Genomic DNA, 16,421 nt, shown 5'->3' with positions numbered 1-16,421 from the left:
TCTTCAGCTCCATCGCCGGTAATTCCAGCCATCAATGGCAGAAATTGCTGAAATACTTGAACAGATGGAAGCAGTACATATGAAATCAGGGGAGCCTTAAATTCATTCTGTTACGTCAATTTTCACTAGCGTTTTAGTATTCTCCTTCATACAATCGCCATGAAAGGTGAGAGATTTCTGGGATACTGGTCTAACATCATTTAATACACAAACACACAAAGATTTCATGTAATTAGTGCTCATGAAATTAATGTTTTAGAAAGGACTACAGCATGCTAATTAAGGGCAGATTTTAACAGTTTTCAGACTATTGAAGAACGAGTTGTTTCCCTCTTCTTCCTCTTTTTTTTTTTTGTTTGCGAGATTAAAGATGGAGTGAATGATTTATAACCATTGAGTTTAGATAGATTTACGTCCATCATTAAAAAAAAATGCTAGTGATGTTACTGTTTCCCAAGAGATAATTTACTATTCATTAAATCTTTTAACTTGGTATTGGATGCAAGGTGGTGTTTTCACCCTCACATCAAAATCTTTTGCCGAAAATATAAGGTTATGTTTGTAATTTTGATTTTAAATGAACGATCAAATTACTCATTTATCCCTTGAATAATATAATCTAATATCTACTACTTAATGATATTTTTGTATTTTTAATTTTTTATAAAATAATATAATTACTTTGATATTCTTAAAAATTAATTAAACTCTCATTCAGTAAATTTTTTTTTTATTTTTATTTTTTTTTATTGTAGATTTCATAAGTACTCAGGGATATTGTTATAAATTATATTTATTAAATATAATTAAAAAAAATCTTGCTGACACTTGAAAAGCTATCTAGCCACCAAATACCACCTTCTAAACTATTTGATATATCTTTTTAATTTCACTCATATTAATTTTTTTTATTATTCAAATTTCATCCTCATTCTTTTAATTATTTTTTTTTTGTTTTGAGTCATTTTTTAAATTGATTTTTTTTTGTGATTTCAACCTTCTTTGTTTTTTTTTCCTATCAAATTTAATCCTTGTTTTTTTTATTGCTGATTTTTCGACATTGACAAGTTTTTATTTGGAATAATTTTTTAAATTAATTTTGTTTTATGATTTCACTCTCCTTTGTTTTTTTTTCTAATATCAAATTTAATTTTTTTTTTCTGTTTTGACAAGTTTTTAAATTAATATTTTTAAATTGGTTAATAATAAACTTCTTGATTGTATCTGGGTCCATGATTTCATGGATTATAAGTTTTCAAGATTTGACTATGTTTAAGATGTTTACAATGATTTGCTTGGATCAAGTGTGATTTTTTTTCAACGTTTTTTAAATTTATTTATTGTTATTATTTATTTTGTATTTTTTTCAATTGCTTGGTTCTACCGCGAAACACGAGCAGCCTATATAGTTTTCATTCAAAAGTAGTTTAATTCAATGTAAACGCCAACACAATGATTGAACTTGTCATTTGGAGATGATTTATTGAACTTTGAAGCTGTAATCTGTGCAATAACCACTTCCAAAGTTGAAACTACACCATCAATGCTGTTTTAATCAATAGAATAATACCTCATATCAATGTGCTTCTCTAGTGAAGATATAAGAATACATGCAAGTAGTAGTCCCTTCAATCCAAGAATTCATGTGCATCCATGGAAGTCCGACTCGTAATTGATGTTCATCACCGAACTCAACTATGAATCATTTTAAATTAATTTAAAATAATATTATTTTAAGATTTTTTTAAAAAAAATTAATATAAACTTCTTCTAGATTTTTTAAAATCAAATCTCATCTGATTTTAACTGGTTCATCGAAATGCAAGTTAATTCACAAAATTAATTAGATTTTATAAATTAACTCTAGTATTATTCAATATAAAACTCAACTCAAATTAAATCAACAAGTTAATATATTGAATTAATAAATCAGTTTAGGTATAATAATACTAATCTCACTCCATATATATATATATAAATATTTTCATTCTTCTAAAATTAGCCATAACTTAATTCATTAAATACAACTAAAAACTTAATGAGAAAATAGTCAAGGAGAAGATGAAAATATATAGTAATATACTATTCACCTTTTTTTTTAATTCAAGAGAACGGAGCCCTTGTTACCGTATGATACTCTCTCCAGCACTCAAGCTCTTCTTCCTTGTTCAAAGTCAACGTCAAAAAAGATGTCTCTTCCCGCTGTAAAAGCACACAGAATTTAAAATTTTGACCATTTTACTTGTTTAGTAGTGTGACGCAATTGATTTTTAAAAATATTTTTTATTTAAAATCATATTAGTTTTTTTTAATATAACACATTAAGATTATTAAAATAATATTAATTTAATATTTTTTTTCAAAATAAAATATTCTTAAAATGCAAATAACATGGCTGCAAGCCTGCAAGAGTTTCAAAATGCTGACATATGAAGAAGTTGCTTTTGAAAAATATGATATTAAATAAATATTGCGATACCCATCAAAATACCAGTGAAGGAGATTTGCGATATCCATGACACGTGGCTATTAAATAAATTTTTTTATATATATATATATATATATATATATATATATATAAACTGTGCTATTATGTTATTATTTTTAATTTATAGTGCTATTTGTTTTTTAAGAAAAAACCTCTTCCCTTGATATCATATTTCTCTCCCGCTCTTTCAAGAACAGCAGGAAAAAAACAATGGTCATTACAACAAGAAGGAAAGGGGGACACACAGATTACAGTGGCAGTCAATTAATGGGGATTTGCTGTAGCTGTTCAGCTCAGAAGCCAGCAACAACCCAAGATCAAGACCCAACACCAAGCACCGCCGACCATGTCAGTGCAGGTACCACCACAATAATTTTCAACTTCTCTTCACATTAATTCTACTATTCATTGAATGTTTCAAATTGGGTTTCTTTTGGTTTTGCTCTTACACTTCTGTAATTTGACTTGCTTATTTCACATGTCCTCTGCTTATTATATGTTTGTGACTGTGATTGGGTCTTTGTTGTTCACTGCCCCTCTACCTTTTTATTGATGTTAATTCTTTTTGGCATTTCTAATTGTCTCTCCAACCCTTGAAGCAATGCAAAGATGACATCTTTTTTCATGTAGCAATGTTTTATAGGGTTGCTCATTGTGTTTTCGACTCTTCAATGTGTTGCTAGCTGTACTCTCAGGATATATTCATGGAATCTAATGGGATTATCAATATTTCTAATGGGATAAAATACTAGTTACTCAAAAAAAAAAAAAAAAAAAGAGGAGAAAAACTCCATTAGCTGGGTGCAGAAATGGTCAAATCATAGGGGACTAGTTTGTGCTTTACACCTTTTTTAAAAAAACTTTTTTGGAAAATATTGCTTCCAATTTCTATTTGTGACTTCATTTTCTGATTATATGAGTTTTTCATGCTTATGCAATGGGCATACATGATTTGCAGGTAGCGATGACTTTGGAAACAGCTGGTTCTCTAGAGTAAGCACCAGCATTACATCATGGATGTCTCAAGCAAGTAGCAGCTTCACATTTATCTGGGATAAAAATGTCCCTGAGAGCAGCCAATTCTCAGATGCAACTGGAAGTGGTGATGGGACTTTAGCAAATGGGCAAAATGCTACCAACTCAAGCTCGAGAGTATTCACATTGGCGAAATTGAGGGCTGCAACATATAATTTTAGATCCGATATGTTACTGGGAAAAGGAGGTTTTGGTGACGTCTATAAGAGGAGAAGTTGCCTCCAAGCGGTATAAAGAAGACGGTCGTTGCTGTCAAGAAATTAGATACCTTCAGCATGCAAGGATTAAATGAGTGGAAGGTATATGGATTTCCAAATTTTGTATTTACTGTCATACAATCATACTGTTCGTTGTTGTGCTTAAAAATATGCTCCCTTAAATTCTTTCTTTGCTGAACCTTACATGATCTCTTTTGGAAGAGGAATGTTAATTTATAGCTTATTTTAGTATTTATCCATTATGAATGTGTAAAATGACTTGGAACTAACTCAAGTTATATTTCTAAAAATTCTGTCTGACATCTTCACAAGTGAACAGAAAATCCATGGTATTTGAGATATCATATATTAAGTGAATTTATCTATTGAGGTGGTTAAGGGTGTTCTGAGTTATTGATATCTTGTACCTTTGGAATTGTGATTCTATTTCTCTCTTGCTCTCTCGTTCCCCATCTTCTGTCTTTCCTTCACAAACCAAATGCATGTGCTCTTTCTGGGAGCTAGTTCTTTGTTTGAGGTAGTAAAAGTTGTTAGTTTAATCATTTGTCCATGTATTGGTACAGGCCGAGGTGTATTTCTCCGAAAAAACATTCTCACCCGAACCTGGTAAAACTATTGGGATATTGTTCGGAATGTGGAGACCGCATTCTTGCCTATGAGTTCTTGAAAAAGGGAAGCTTAAATTACCATCTCTTTGGAAGTAAGAGACATTACTACTGCTTGTAAATTTTTGCATTTAGTAGAGCCTACACTTATGCATCCAAATGTTCATTCCGTTCATTCCCTACATGTTTTCCATGTTTTCAGAGCGCTCATTTCCACCACTTTCATGGGACATTAGGCTCAAGATTGCTGTAGATACTGCTCGTGGTCTGGCTTACTTGCACACATTGGAAGAGCCAATAATTTACCGAGATTTCAAGTCATCGAATATACTACTTGACGAGGCAAGTTTCTATGAAGCTTGTAGATTGTAACCCATAAACAAATAAATTATGGTTGGTATTCCATGAGTCCACCAATGATTGGACTAATTTCTTTCCATTGTGGTATGGGAATTTTTATCGATAGTCCTGTACCCATCTGAACATTCCTTTCCCTCCTGCCATGGGTTCTTTCCAGTCCACCAAAAATAGTTATGGGAGAATGCAACAAAAGTGTTATCTTTCAGAAAGTGTTTGTTGAAGTATTCAAGACAGACTTATTTCCTTCCAACTTCTCTTTTTATTTTAGTTCTATAAGGCGAAGCTATCAGACTTTGGCTTGTCATTTTGGGGTCCCTTGATTGATTCACATGTCAGTACAGAAATTGCAGGCACGATAGGTTACATTGATCCGGAATATCTTGCAACAGGTACTTATTATTCCTTCTGAAATCTAATTTCTCTGACATCAGTGTTGGATATTTAAGTTTGTTTCGAGTCTCTTTGATCACAACTGATTTAAAAAAAATTTCATGACCTTAATTTCATGCTCTAATTGATGGTGTGCTGGTTGGTTAGGACATTTGCATGTGAAGAGTGATGTGTACGGGTTTGGAGTTGTTATGCTTGAGATGCTAACTGGTTTATGGGCAATCGACATGAAACGTCCAAGTGGGAAACAGATACTTGTTGACTGGGCTGAAGCTTATCTGACAAACAGAAGCAAGTTGAAAAATATAATGGACTCCCGGTTGAAAGGGAAATTTCCTCCCAAAGAGGCTTACCAAATAGCTCACCTTGCTATTAAATGTCTTCAACACATCCCCGCTTCCGGCCATCAATGACAGAAATTGCTGAGACACTCGAACAGATTGATGCCATCCATATGAGATTGGGTTAGCCTAAAATTCATTCTGGTTATCATAGTGGTTTGTAGTGTTTTAGTACTCTTCTTCATTAGTTGTAATCACAGATGAGAGATCTCTGGTATATTTTCTTCATATAACTTACACGAGAATACATAATTAGCTACCATGAAGTGCTTTGAGTTCATGTGACTAGCTGTAGCAGAAAGAGTTGGGCGTGTTTGGCCATCTTACAGTGTACGCTTATCATTTGTTTTTTTCATGCAGTAGTTCAATTTTCCTTGGCAATGTGATACAGTCATTTCTGTCATTGCACTGCTGGACTTGTATTGATTTGAGTATTTTTAGCAAAGAATCTGTAATCATTGGAAGCCTGCTTATGCGTTATTGGAAAAGTGGATTTAGGCCGCACAAACAAATAGGCAATTTGGTGTCACGACATTACCTTTCTTTCTCCCATTTTGTATTTTCTGCGCTTAGATCTTCACTTTCTTCTTTGTTACCATGTTTGAAGAGCGGCCAGTTCCACCACTTCCCTGGGATATGAGGATGAAGATTGTGAAGGATACTGCAACAGGCCTGGCTTGCACACATTGGAATAGCCAATAATATACAGAGATTTCAAGTCCTTAAATATAGTCCTGGACGAGATAAGGTTCTATGTAACTTAATCAGATAATATAGTCCTGGACGAGATAAGGTGCTGTATCTACCTTTCCGTAGCCATTTTAGGAGATCAATGGCAGATGTTATATTATGAATGCTGCGCTGCGACTCGGTTCCAGTGATTAGACCTATTTGTTGTTACAATGACACGAAGAACATTCATATACGCCATACTTTTGAAGTTACAACCGTTAATTCACCATACTATTGAAGTAATAGATGGATTTTTGAAACTTAGTTTGATTTTTTTTTCTGACAAAATAATACAGGTAAAAAAAAAAAAAACTTTTGCTAAATAGAACAAGAGCTTACATAAATTCCGGGAAAGAGAGGAGAGATGAGTGGAAAAATAAAAGAGATGTTGAAGGTATTTCAAAACTTTGAAGACAACGCTCTTATATTATCGGAAAAATCTTAATAATTCGAATTAAATTACAATAAAGAAGATCATTAATGATTATCATACACGCCATTCAAAGATAAATGATTTATTGAACCTGGAAGCTGTAATCTGCGCAATAGCCACTTCTTGATTTGAAACTACACCATCAATGATAATATTGATAATAATATTGTTATAAGAGTTTTATATATAAAAATCTTTTAAAAGATATCATTTTTATTAAAAAAAAGTCAAATCGATCTTATTGAGATTTTGAGTGGGTTGATTGGGTTGTAGTTTGACTTATTAGGCTAACTATTTTTAGTTTAATATGAAACTCAATTTGAGTTGAGTCTTGTACTGGTTCAACTAGCTTGGGTTAATAACACTAGTTCAATCTCACTTCGGACTATTTAATTTTTTAGCATGCTTAACAAGTAAACCATTATATAAATGAAAATAAACATGGAATTAAATATACTGAGAAATATATGAAAATTTATTTCTTAGCTTATTTTTTTTAATTATCTTAAAATTAGCCGTTTATTTGATATTATGGTACCGATTATTTTTTAAAATGTATTTTACTTGGAAATATATTGAAATAATATTTTTTTAATTTTTTAAAATTTATTTTTGATATCAAAATTTTTTAAAATACTAAAAAAATTAATTTAAGTAAAGAAAAGAATAAAAAATTTAAAGTTTTTTAAAAATATTTTTAAAATACAAAAACAAAAATACTCTTAGTTCATTAAAATACAACTAAAAACTTATTAATAAAATAGTCAAGGGACCATATCGAGTAAACATAAAAACTAGAAGGATGAAATACTGTAATATACTATCAACGTTTATATTTTTTAGTAGTAAATTAGAAGCACTGCCACCTAATGATATTCAAGCTCTCCTTCCATTTTCAAAGTCAACGTCAACAAAGATGTCTGTTCCCTTGGCATGGTCACTTTCTGTTTCTCTCCCTCTCTTTCATGAACTGCAGGAAATATCAATGGTCATTACGACAAGAAGGGAAGAGTGACACACAGATTACAGCAGCTGTTAATTAATGGGGATTTGCTGTAGCTGTTCAGCTCACAAGCCAGCTACAACACAAGATCAAGACCCAACACCAAGCACCGCCGAACATGTCAGTGCAGGTACCACCACAATCATTTTCAACATCTCTTTACATTAATTCTACTATTCATTGGATGTTTCAAATTGGTTTTGTTTTGGTTTTGCTCTTACACTTCTGTCATTCGACTTGGTTGGATATTTTTTACTACATGTCCTCTGCTCATTACATGTTTGTGGCTGTGATTGAGTCGTTTTTGTTGGTGCCCCTCTACCCTTTTATTGATGTTAATGCCTTTTGGCGTTGCTAATTGTCTCTCCAATCCTTGAAGCGAAGCAAAGATGGCATCTTTTTGCCTTTTGCAACGTTTTACAAGGTTGCTCATTGTGTTTTCGACTCTTCAATGCGTTGCTAACTGTAAACGCAGGATATATTCACTGAATCTAATGGAATTAACAATATTTCTAATGGGATAAAATACTAGTTATTAAAAAAAAATTCCATTAGTTGGGCGCGGATTTTTTATTTTTTGGAAATATTGGTTCCAATTTCTGTTAGTGACTTCATTTTCTGATTATTTGAGTTTTGCATGCTTATGCAATGGTCGTACATGTTTTGTAGGTAGCGATGACTTTGGAAACGGCTGGTTCTCTATAGCAAGCACTAGCATTACAACATGGATGTCTCATCCAAGTAGCAGCTTCACAACTATTTGGGGTAAAAATGTCCCTGAGAGCAGCCAATTCTCAGATGCAACTGGAAGTGGTGATGGGACTCTAGCAAACGGGCAAAATGCTACCAACTCAAGCGTGACAGTATTCACATTGGCGCAACTGAGGGCTGCAACATATAATTTTAGATCTGATATGGTGTTGGGAAAAGGAGGTTTTGGCGATGTCTATAAGGGTTGGCTTAAGGAGAAGTTGCCTCCAAGGGGTATAAAGAAGACGGCCGTTGCTATTAAGAAATTGGATTCTTTCAGCATGCAAGGATTAAAAGAGTGGAAGGTATGTGGATTTCCAAATTTTGTATTTACTCTCTGTCATACAGTCATACTGTTCTATGTTGTGCTTAAAGATAGGCTCCATTATATTCTTTCTTTGTTGAATCTTCCAAGATGTCTTTTGGAAGAGGAATGATAGTTTATAGCTCATTTTAATATTTATCCCATGTGAATGTGTAAAATGACTTGGGACTGACTCAAGTTATATTTCTCTGACATCTTCACAAGTGAACAGAAAATCCATGGTATTTGTGATTTCATACATTAATTGAAGTTATCTATTGAGGTGGTTAAGGGAGTTCTGAGTTATTGATATCATACCTTTGGAATTGTGACCATTTTCTATTTCTCCCTGGCTCTCTCATTCCCCTTCTGTCTTTCCCTCACAAACCCAAATGCATGTGCTCTTTCGGGAGCTAGTTCTTTGTTGTAAGCAGTATAAGTTGTTTGCTTAATCATTTGTCCATGTGTTGGTGCAGGCTGAGGTGTATTTCTTAGGAACACATTCTCACCCAAACCTAGTAAAGCTATTGGGATATTGTTCGGAAAGTGGAGAGCGCATCCTTGTCTATGAATTCATGAAAAAGGGAAGCTTAAATTACCATCTCTTTGGAAGTAAGAGACATTTACGACTGCTTGTAAATTTTTAGCATTTTGCAGAACCTACACTTCTACATCTAAATATTCATTTCCTTAATTCTCTACATGTTTTCCATGTTTTAAGAGCGCTCAGTTCCACCACTTTCATGGGACATTAGGCTCAAGATTGCTATAGATACTGCTCGTGGTCTGGCTTACTTGCACACATTGGAAAAACCAATAATTTACCGAGATTTCAAGTCCTCAAATATACTACTTGATGAGGCAAGTTTTCTATGAAGCTTGTAGATTGTAACTCATAAATATAGAAATTATATCAGAGAACTATCTCAACCTAAAAATTTAAGTTATTAGGTGAGATTTTAATATATGATTTATATAGACCTATATTATTTTGTGTTTAATTTTTATCAAACAGAATGAGGGTGGTGAAATTTAAACTCGTGACTGCCTGGTCAAGAAGGTTCTGATATTATGTTAAAGAACCATTTCACCAAAGAGATTAAGCTATTAGATGAGGTCTTAAGAATAGTTTTATATTACTTTATAATACACCTCCTCATGTGAAAGCCTTTTGGGTTTGAAATTTGCATGGATCCACACTATTTTGTGTTTAATTTTTATCAAATAGAATGAGGATAGTAAAATTTAAACTCGTGACTGCTTGGTCAACAAGACTCTGATACCATGTTAAATAACTATAGTAAGGCTCCAAGATATAATTTATATAATTTTCTAACAAATTATGGTTGCTATTTCATGACTCCACTAATAATTGGACCAATTTCTAGCCATTGTGGTATGATAATTTTTATGTAGCGTCTTTTACCCACCTAAACATTCCTTTTCCTCCTGCCATGAGTTATTTCCAGTTCATAAAAAATAGTTATTGGAGAATGCAAAAAAAGTGTTATCTTTCCGAAAGTGTTTGTTTTATTATTCAAGAGGACTTATTTCCTTCCAAATTCTCCTTCTATTTTAGTTCTATAACGCGAAGCTATCAGACTTTGGCTTGTCATTTTGGGGTCCCTTGAATGATTCACATGTCACTACAAGAATTGCAGGCACGATGGGTTACATTGCTCCGGAATATCTTGCAACAGGTACTTATTATTCCTTCTGAAATTGAATTTCTCTGACATAGGTGTTGGTTGTTTAAGTTTGTTTTCAACCTCTTTGATTACAGCTGATTTAAAAACTTATGTCATGACCTTAATTTCATGCTCTAACTGATGGTCTGCTGGTTGGTTAGGACATTTGCATGTGAAGAGTGATGTATACGGGTTTGGAGTCGTTGTTGTTGAGATGCTAACTGGTTTGCGTGCAATCGACATGAAACGTCCGAGTGGGAAACAGATACTTGTTGACTGGGTTAAACCTTATCTGACAAGCAGAAGAAAGTTGAAAAAAATAATGGACTCCCGGTTGGAAGGTAAATATCCTCCCAAAGAGGCTTCCCAAATAGCTCACCTTGCTATTAAATGTCTTCAACTGGAGCCCCGCTTCCGGCCATCAATGATAGAAATTGCTGAGACACTTGAACAGATTGATGCCATCCATATGAGATTGGGATAGCCTAAATTCATTCTGGTTATCACAATGGTTTGTAGTGTTTTATTATTCTTCTTCATTAATTCAATTTTCCTTAGCAATGTCATACAATAATTTCTGTCGTTGCACTGCTGAACTTGTATTGATTCGACCATTTTTAGGAAAGAATCTGTAATTATTGGAAGCCTGTTTATGCTTTATTTGAAAAAGGGATTAGTGGTGATTTACTCAACTTTGTTATCACCTTTTCTTGTAAGTTGGTAGACAACAGACTCTGGCTGTACTAATGCTGTGCTGTTTTCTAGTAACCCCCTGTACCACAGATGAATATCCCAGAATTCAAGTAAATTGGAATAATTAGGGTGACATTGTATTCTGATAAGAAAAACGCTAACCACATTGGTTGTCAGTGATGCAAATGTGCAAATCTCATTGCACTTGTGGATCACATGATCGTACATGCTGTGGATTTTCAGTCACATGACTTGGTGGGAAAAACTCCTTTTCCCATTGACTCCAGTCTTGATCTAAGCAACTGACAGTGTTTCCCGTTCATGGAAGCACAGTGGAGTTGCAATGAAACCTGAAAAAAGCAAATCTTCTTTTCTTTATGATCCTTGCTCGAAAATCACAAACAGGAGCATTGAAGGTTGCGCCGAACCCTCTTTGAAGAGTCTGTGCAGAGCAGACTAATCATGTTATCCGAGACAGTGCACAAACTAGTAGGATCTGCAGCACCAATAGATTTCATTGTTTGTGTTCTACGTAGGCCTAGTCTCTGCAATAAAATTTCCTTTAAAGACAGAAGCACATAAAGCCATTTGATGGGTATTTGCTCTCAACCTGACAAGCCAAAGTCAGACCCTGTACCAAGCTTTATTGATATCAGTGAAGGTATAACAAAAATATTCCTTTCTTAAAAAAATATTTCCTCATTTTCAGCTCCGAATTCTGCAGTTTTTAGCTTGAAGTTCTTGTCTCTGAAGCAGGTGATGCATCTTTTGTCAGTGCCAACAGCTGGCTCACTGTTGCAAGTACGTATGTTACAACATGAGCATCTCAAGTAAGTGGCAATTTTACAAGTATCTGGGGTAAGAATAATGCCACTGAGAAAACCGAGTGCTCAGATGCAAACTACGATAAGGATTTTTTAAAAGGAGATGTTAATATTGCTGGCACAAACCTGAGAGTTTTCTCATACGCACAATTAGACGCTGCCACTAATAATCTTAGAAGGGACATGATGGTGGCTAGGGGATTTTTCAGCTTTGTACACGAGGGTTGGCAAAAGAAGAAAATACCATTAATAGGGATAAAGAAGTCAGTCATTGTTATCAAGAAATTGAGTGCAGGTAGCTGGCAAGGAGGTAAGCAGTGGCGGAAATTTGATTTTGAATTGTCTTTGAAAAGTATAGCACTAATCCATTATACAACAATTATTTTGTAATCCTGAGATTTTCAGTTCTTAGGCATACTTTATTCATTGTTTGGTGATATGAGGCGAAATTATTGGTAGCTTGTGGAGATGTTGTTAGCTCTTCTGTTCTTAATTTTAAAGGCATAATAAGGTGCAACAAGGAGAGGGTTTTAAGAAAGATGGTTGATGTTGGTAGCTTAGAAAAATTGACAATTGGCCAAACTTATACGAACTCATTGAAGGGGAGAACTTCATACTTTATCCACATCAGAAGGAAAGGGTCAACGAAGCAAGGATCATCTAGCTACTTAGTTCATCCAGCCTTCTTATATTTTGATCGTGGTAGAATAATTTAGATTTCTTGATGTTCTTGACCTATAGAATCAGAGCTCTCTCTCTATATATATATAACACACACACCAGACAGAGAGAAGTGTTCTATTTTAACAGTTTCTTAAATCTTGGTTGTGATTTTATTTAATATTAAGTTGTTTTGTAAGAATTACATGCTTAATGGGTTGTTCACATCCTGGTGCAGGCAGAGGTGAATATTCTGGGAAAGCTTTCCCATCCTAACCTTGTTAAGCTGTTGGGATACTGTCATGAGAAAGAGGTTCCCCTTGTCTATGAGTTCATGCAAAATGATAGCTTAAATTACCATCTATTTGGAAGTAAGAGCTAATAATCCTTATTTACCGTCTATCTGGAACTATAAGATTGCAACTCATTGAACTATTATCTGTTTGAAAGTTTAACATAGCATCCAAATGCATGAGAATTTCTGCACATCAATAATTTTGTTTGTTGCCATAAGAATTGGTTTTAGTCTTTGTACATATGTTTCTTCCGGTGCAGAGGGCTCAATTCGGCCTCTACCATGGGACATAAGGTTAAAGGTTGCTGTGGGAATCACTCAAGGCCTAGCTTACTTGCACTCTCCAGAGGTGTTGGTAATTCACAGAGATCTAAAATCTTCAAATATACTTCTTGATAAGGTATAATTCAGTTTATCTGTGAATTGCTACCTATGAAAATTTTAAAGAACTGGGTTCAACTCATCCGGTCTTCCACTCACATCGAAGAGCAGGGAGCCTAGTTGAGATATGTGACCAAAAAGTTAATTTCTCTTTTAGAAAATTGTCAGAGGATCCATAATACTGATGTTACTTCTATATTTTGGTTTTACTCCAGTTCTATAATGCAAAAATATCAGATTTTGGCTTGGTGTCAGTTCTTTCACCTGATGATTTGCATGTCGAAACTCTTAATGGGCATGTATGGTTATGCTGCTCCTGAGATCATGAGTGCAGGTAATATTTCTTGATCTCAAAGTCTTTTTCAGTTCAGAGTCCGTGTGATATGCAAACTGACATTATTATGTTGCTGATTGATGAGGAAGATTTTACGCAAAGAGTGATGTCTATAGTTTTGGAGTTGTTCTGGTTGAGATGCTAACAGGTTCACGGGCGATTGATACGAAACGTCCAAATGGCAAAGATGTAGTGGTGAACTGGGTCATTCCATTTCTATCAAACAAAAGAAAGCTGAAAAAAACAATGGACACTCGGTTAGAGTGGAAATATCCCATCAAAGAAGCTTCACTAATAGCCCAGTTTGCTATTAGGTGTCTTCAACTTGAACCCAAGTTCCGGCCATCCATGAAAGAAATCGCTGTGACATCGGAACAGATTGTAGCCCATCAACTTAAAGCTACCTGAGCATAAGCATCGTCCTGCTGGCTTGATTCCAAATCAAACTTCTCTTTGAAAACAGGATGCTCAAGTCCAACCATATCAGCTGTCCGTTTAAGCAAGATAATTCTGATGCCAGGGAACTCGTGTCGATCGGTGCGCTTATTGTCTAACCACAAACTCTGAACTAGATTCACATTTATGTGACAAGTTATGCAATTGTGTTCTAATCTCAATCGCAAATAGGAATTAAAACAATGGTGTAATATTTGAGTGACCTAAAGTCACCATGCTCTAATGATGAAATATGTGCTTCAAGGAACACTCAAAGGTGATAAACGTTCAATTATTGTGCTCTGAGTTTGCTTCCAAAACAGGCGTTTTCAATTCCTTTACCTTCTTCTTTTCTAGTAGTCAGGCAGGAGGTCCTCCTTGGCTCTTGTCACGATCCAAAACCTGGATCCATGACCGGCACATAAGCAAGGTTTCCTTTCAAGGTTCCATATCTATGCGAACCCAAACTTACATACAAACTTCTCCTAACTCAATTAGAGTTCAACGCAGCATTTATAACAAAATTAACTTCATAATATAATTAAATTGTCTTAATATAAGAGTTAATATAATTTCATAGTTTTGGAGCACTAACTAGACAAAAAAAAGGTACAAATTACAACTGAAAAGCAGGTTCGGAAGGTTCAACAAAAATAACCCGCTAACAAGCTATACGCCTGAAAAGATAAATAATGAGATGGTGAGTTCAACAACTCAGTGAGTAGATAACGTTCAATATACACACACGAGGTAATAAAATAATGAGAAATATATATACAAGTATGGCTTTAGGTTCTTATGGAAATGTTTCTCAAATTGACCATAACAAGAATGTCATATGGTAAAACTCGTCATAAAATCAAAATACAATGAGCATAAGGCTCCGTACTGTGGGATGATCAGTCCATACAGGTTGGTGACTCCCCCGACCAACTAGAGTTCAGATACGATGTGCACAAAGACTAACACTACCCTGTTAGCATGTGTATTCTGACTGACAAACCATAAGTTCATAATCATAATCAAACAGACATATTCATATCTCAAGGCTCAACTCATGACATCAATCAAATGAGGAGCCATCAATTCAGAATATATATACTGGTTTATATCAATAATTCGGATTCAACAATTGATCATGCTTATCATAATAAGGATAATAATCAACATATATATTATCAAGAAGCATGATTCAATTCATATTAACAAATCAAATATTTATAATATTTCTCATGCATATAAAAAATTATCCACTCACCTGACTCGAAAGCAAACGGAAGTCAAAAGCAGACACCGAAGAAAATCCTATTGACGTCCCGCCGGTAGAATATTAGGATTATCTGAATACAAAAGAGACATATTCAAGAATGACTCAAAAGAACATATAACCTATTTAATACACTTGTCTAAGGGTATATTCCATAACCCTATATGTTTTTAGACTAAACTAGTTATTTTCCCAAAAACCCAAAATCTAACGGTTTTCCCGAAATCTAATTCATAATAAAACAAATAATAAAATTAGTAATAATTCACTAAATAATCCTCAATTATTCATGAAACCAATCTGCAAAAGCTAATATTACAGCTAGGGACTAATATGGAATTTATCATATTTTTAAGGGTCAAATTGTAACTTTTGTCAAATTGAAGGACCAAACTAAAAATATCATAAATCCATTACTATACTGAAATTCTGACCATAATTAGTCCTCATTTCTGTCCAGATCATCTCATTATACTTCAAGGACCATTCTGGAATTTTACCAAATTTTTAGGGTCAAATTGTATGTTTTGTCAAATTGAAGGACTAAATTGAAAGAGTTAAAATTTCATAACTATACAGGAATTCTGCCCATAATTCATATTTTACTCTGTTCAGAATCTCGGAATAGGCTCCAGGGACCAATATGTAAATTTTTCAAAGTTTGGGGACTAAACAGTAATTTTCCAAAAGTTATGGACCAAATTGAATTTTTGTCATCTTCAACCTCAAACCCAGAATTTTCACAGATTACCTACTGTTATCCCCTGATTTCTAACACAAATTCACCATTCAAATAAAATCATAACTCAAAATCATCATTTTTACCTACAATCTTTCAAATTCAACTTAACAATCCATTACCCACAACAATCAAGCTTATAACATTCAATTTAATTCATCAATTAAACCCAAAACATAAATTTTCAAAACCCTAACATTCATCAAAAACTGAAATTAAAGCTCAATAACACATATTTATACATTTAACAACCTAAATCTTACCTTTAAACTTATTTCCTTCAATTCCTTTCTATTTCCCTTCTAATTTCCCTCTTTTATCTTCTTCTTCTTTCTCCCTTCTCTCTCCTGCCGATTCTCTCTCAAATTTTCAGATCCCTCTTTTGTTTTTTTTCCTTGTATTTATATTTATTATGTTTATCTAATTACCACACTACCCCTCATTCA

General features: G+C 33.9%; 1 protein-coding gene, 1 long non-coding RNA gene and 2 pseudogenes across 2 annotated transcripts; 3 read left to right on the top strand and 1 right to left on the bottom strand.

Moving 5' to 3' along the window:
• The first annotated feature begins 2,620 nt into the window (after positions 1-2,620).
• Positions 2,621-6,325, top strand: LOC133674204 (probable serine/threonine-protein kinase PIX13; annotated as a pseudogene).
• A 1,153-nt stretch (positions 6,326-7,478) lies between these two features.
• On the top strand, positions 7,479-11,039 carry LOC133674281 (probable serine/threonine-protein kinase PIX13). Its single transcript, XM_062095324.1, has 6 exons — positions 7,479-7,735; positions 8,275-8,660; positions 9,136-9,271; positions 9,381-9,520; positions 10,239-10,359; positions 10,509-11,039. The coding sequence occupies exons 1-6, from the start codon at positions 7,645-7,647 to the stop codon at positions 10,829-10,831; spliced, it is 1,197 nt and encodes a 398-aa protein (XP_061951308.1). The 5' UTR covers positions 7,479-7,644; the 3' UTR covers positions 10,832-11,039.
• Positions 11,040-11,781: 742 nt separating this feature from the next.
• LOC133673687 (probable serine/threonine-protein kinase PIX13) lies at positions 11,782-14,239 on the top strand (annotated as a pseudogene).
• Positions 14,240-14,481: 242 nt separating this feature from the next.
• On the bottom strand, positions 14,482-16,387 carry LOC133673688 (uncharacterized). The gene is made up of 3 exons (XR_009835036.1): positions 16,239-16,387; positions 15,228-15,309; positions 14,482-14,646 (listed from the first exon to the last, which is right to left on the bottom strand). It is a non-coding gene; the product is annotated as an uncharacterized LOC133673688 (long non-coding RNA).
• Positions 16,388-16,421: the final 34 nt, after the last annotated feature.

Source organism: Populus nigra, chromosome 15, assembly GCF_951802175.1.
Source record: "Populus nigra chromosome 15, ddPopNigr1.1, whole genome shotgun sequence".
Classification (NCBI taxonomy): Eukaryota; Viridiplantae; Streptophyta; class Magnoliopsida; order Malpighiales; family Salicaceae; genus Populus; species Populus nigra.
This window is presented reverse-complemented; position numbering and strand designations above follow the sequence as displayed.

Bases quoted from the DNA above. Each gene is read 5' to 3' on its own strand.
- LOC133674281 (XM_062095324.1), top strand. From the start codon at position 7,645: ATGGGGATTTGCTGTAGCTGTTCAGCTCACAAGCCAGCTACAACACAA. The intron at 9,272-9,380 runs GTAAGAGACATT...CCATGTTTTAAG, and splicing joins AAATTACCATCTCTTTGGAA to AGCGCTCAGTTCCACCACTT. The intron at 10,360-10,508 runs GTACTTATTATT...CTGGTTGGTTAG, and splicing joins TCCGGAATATCTTGCAACAG to GACATTTGCATGTGAAGAGT.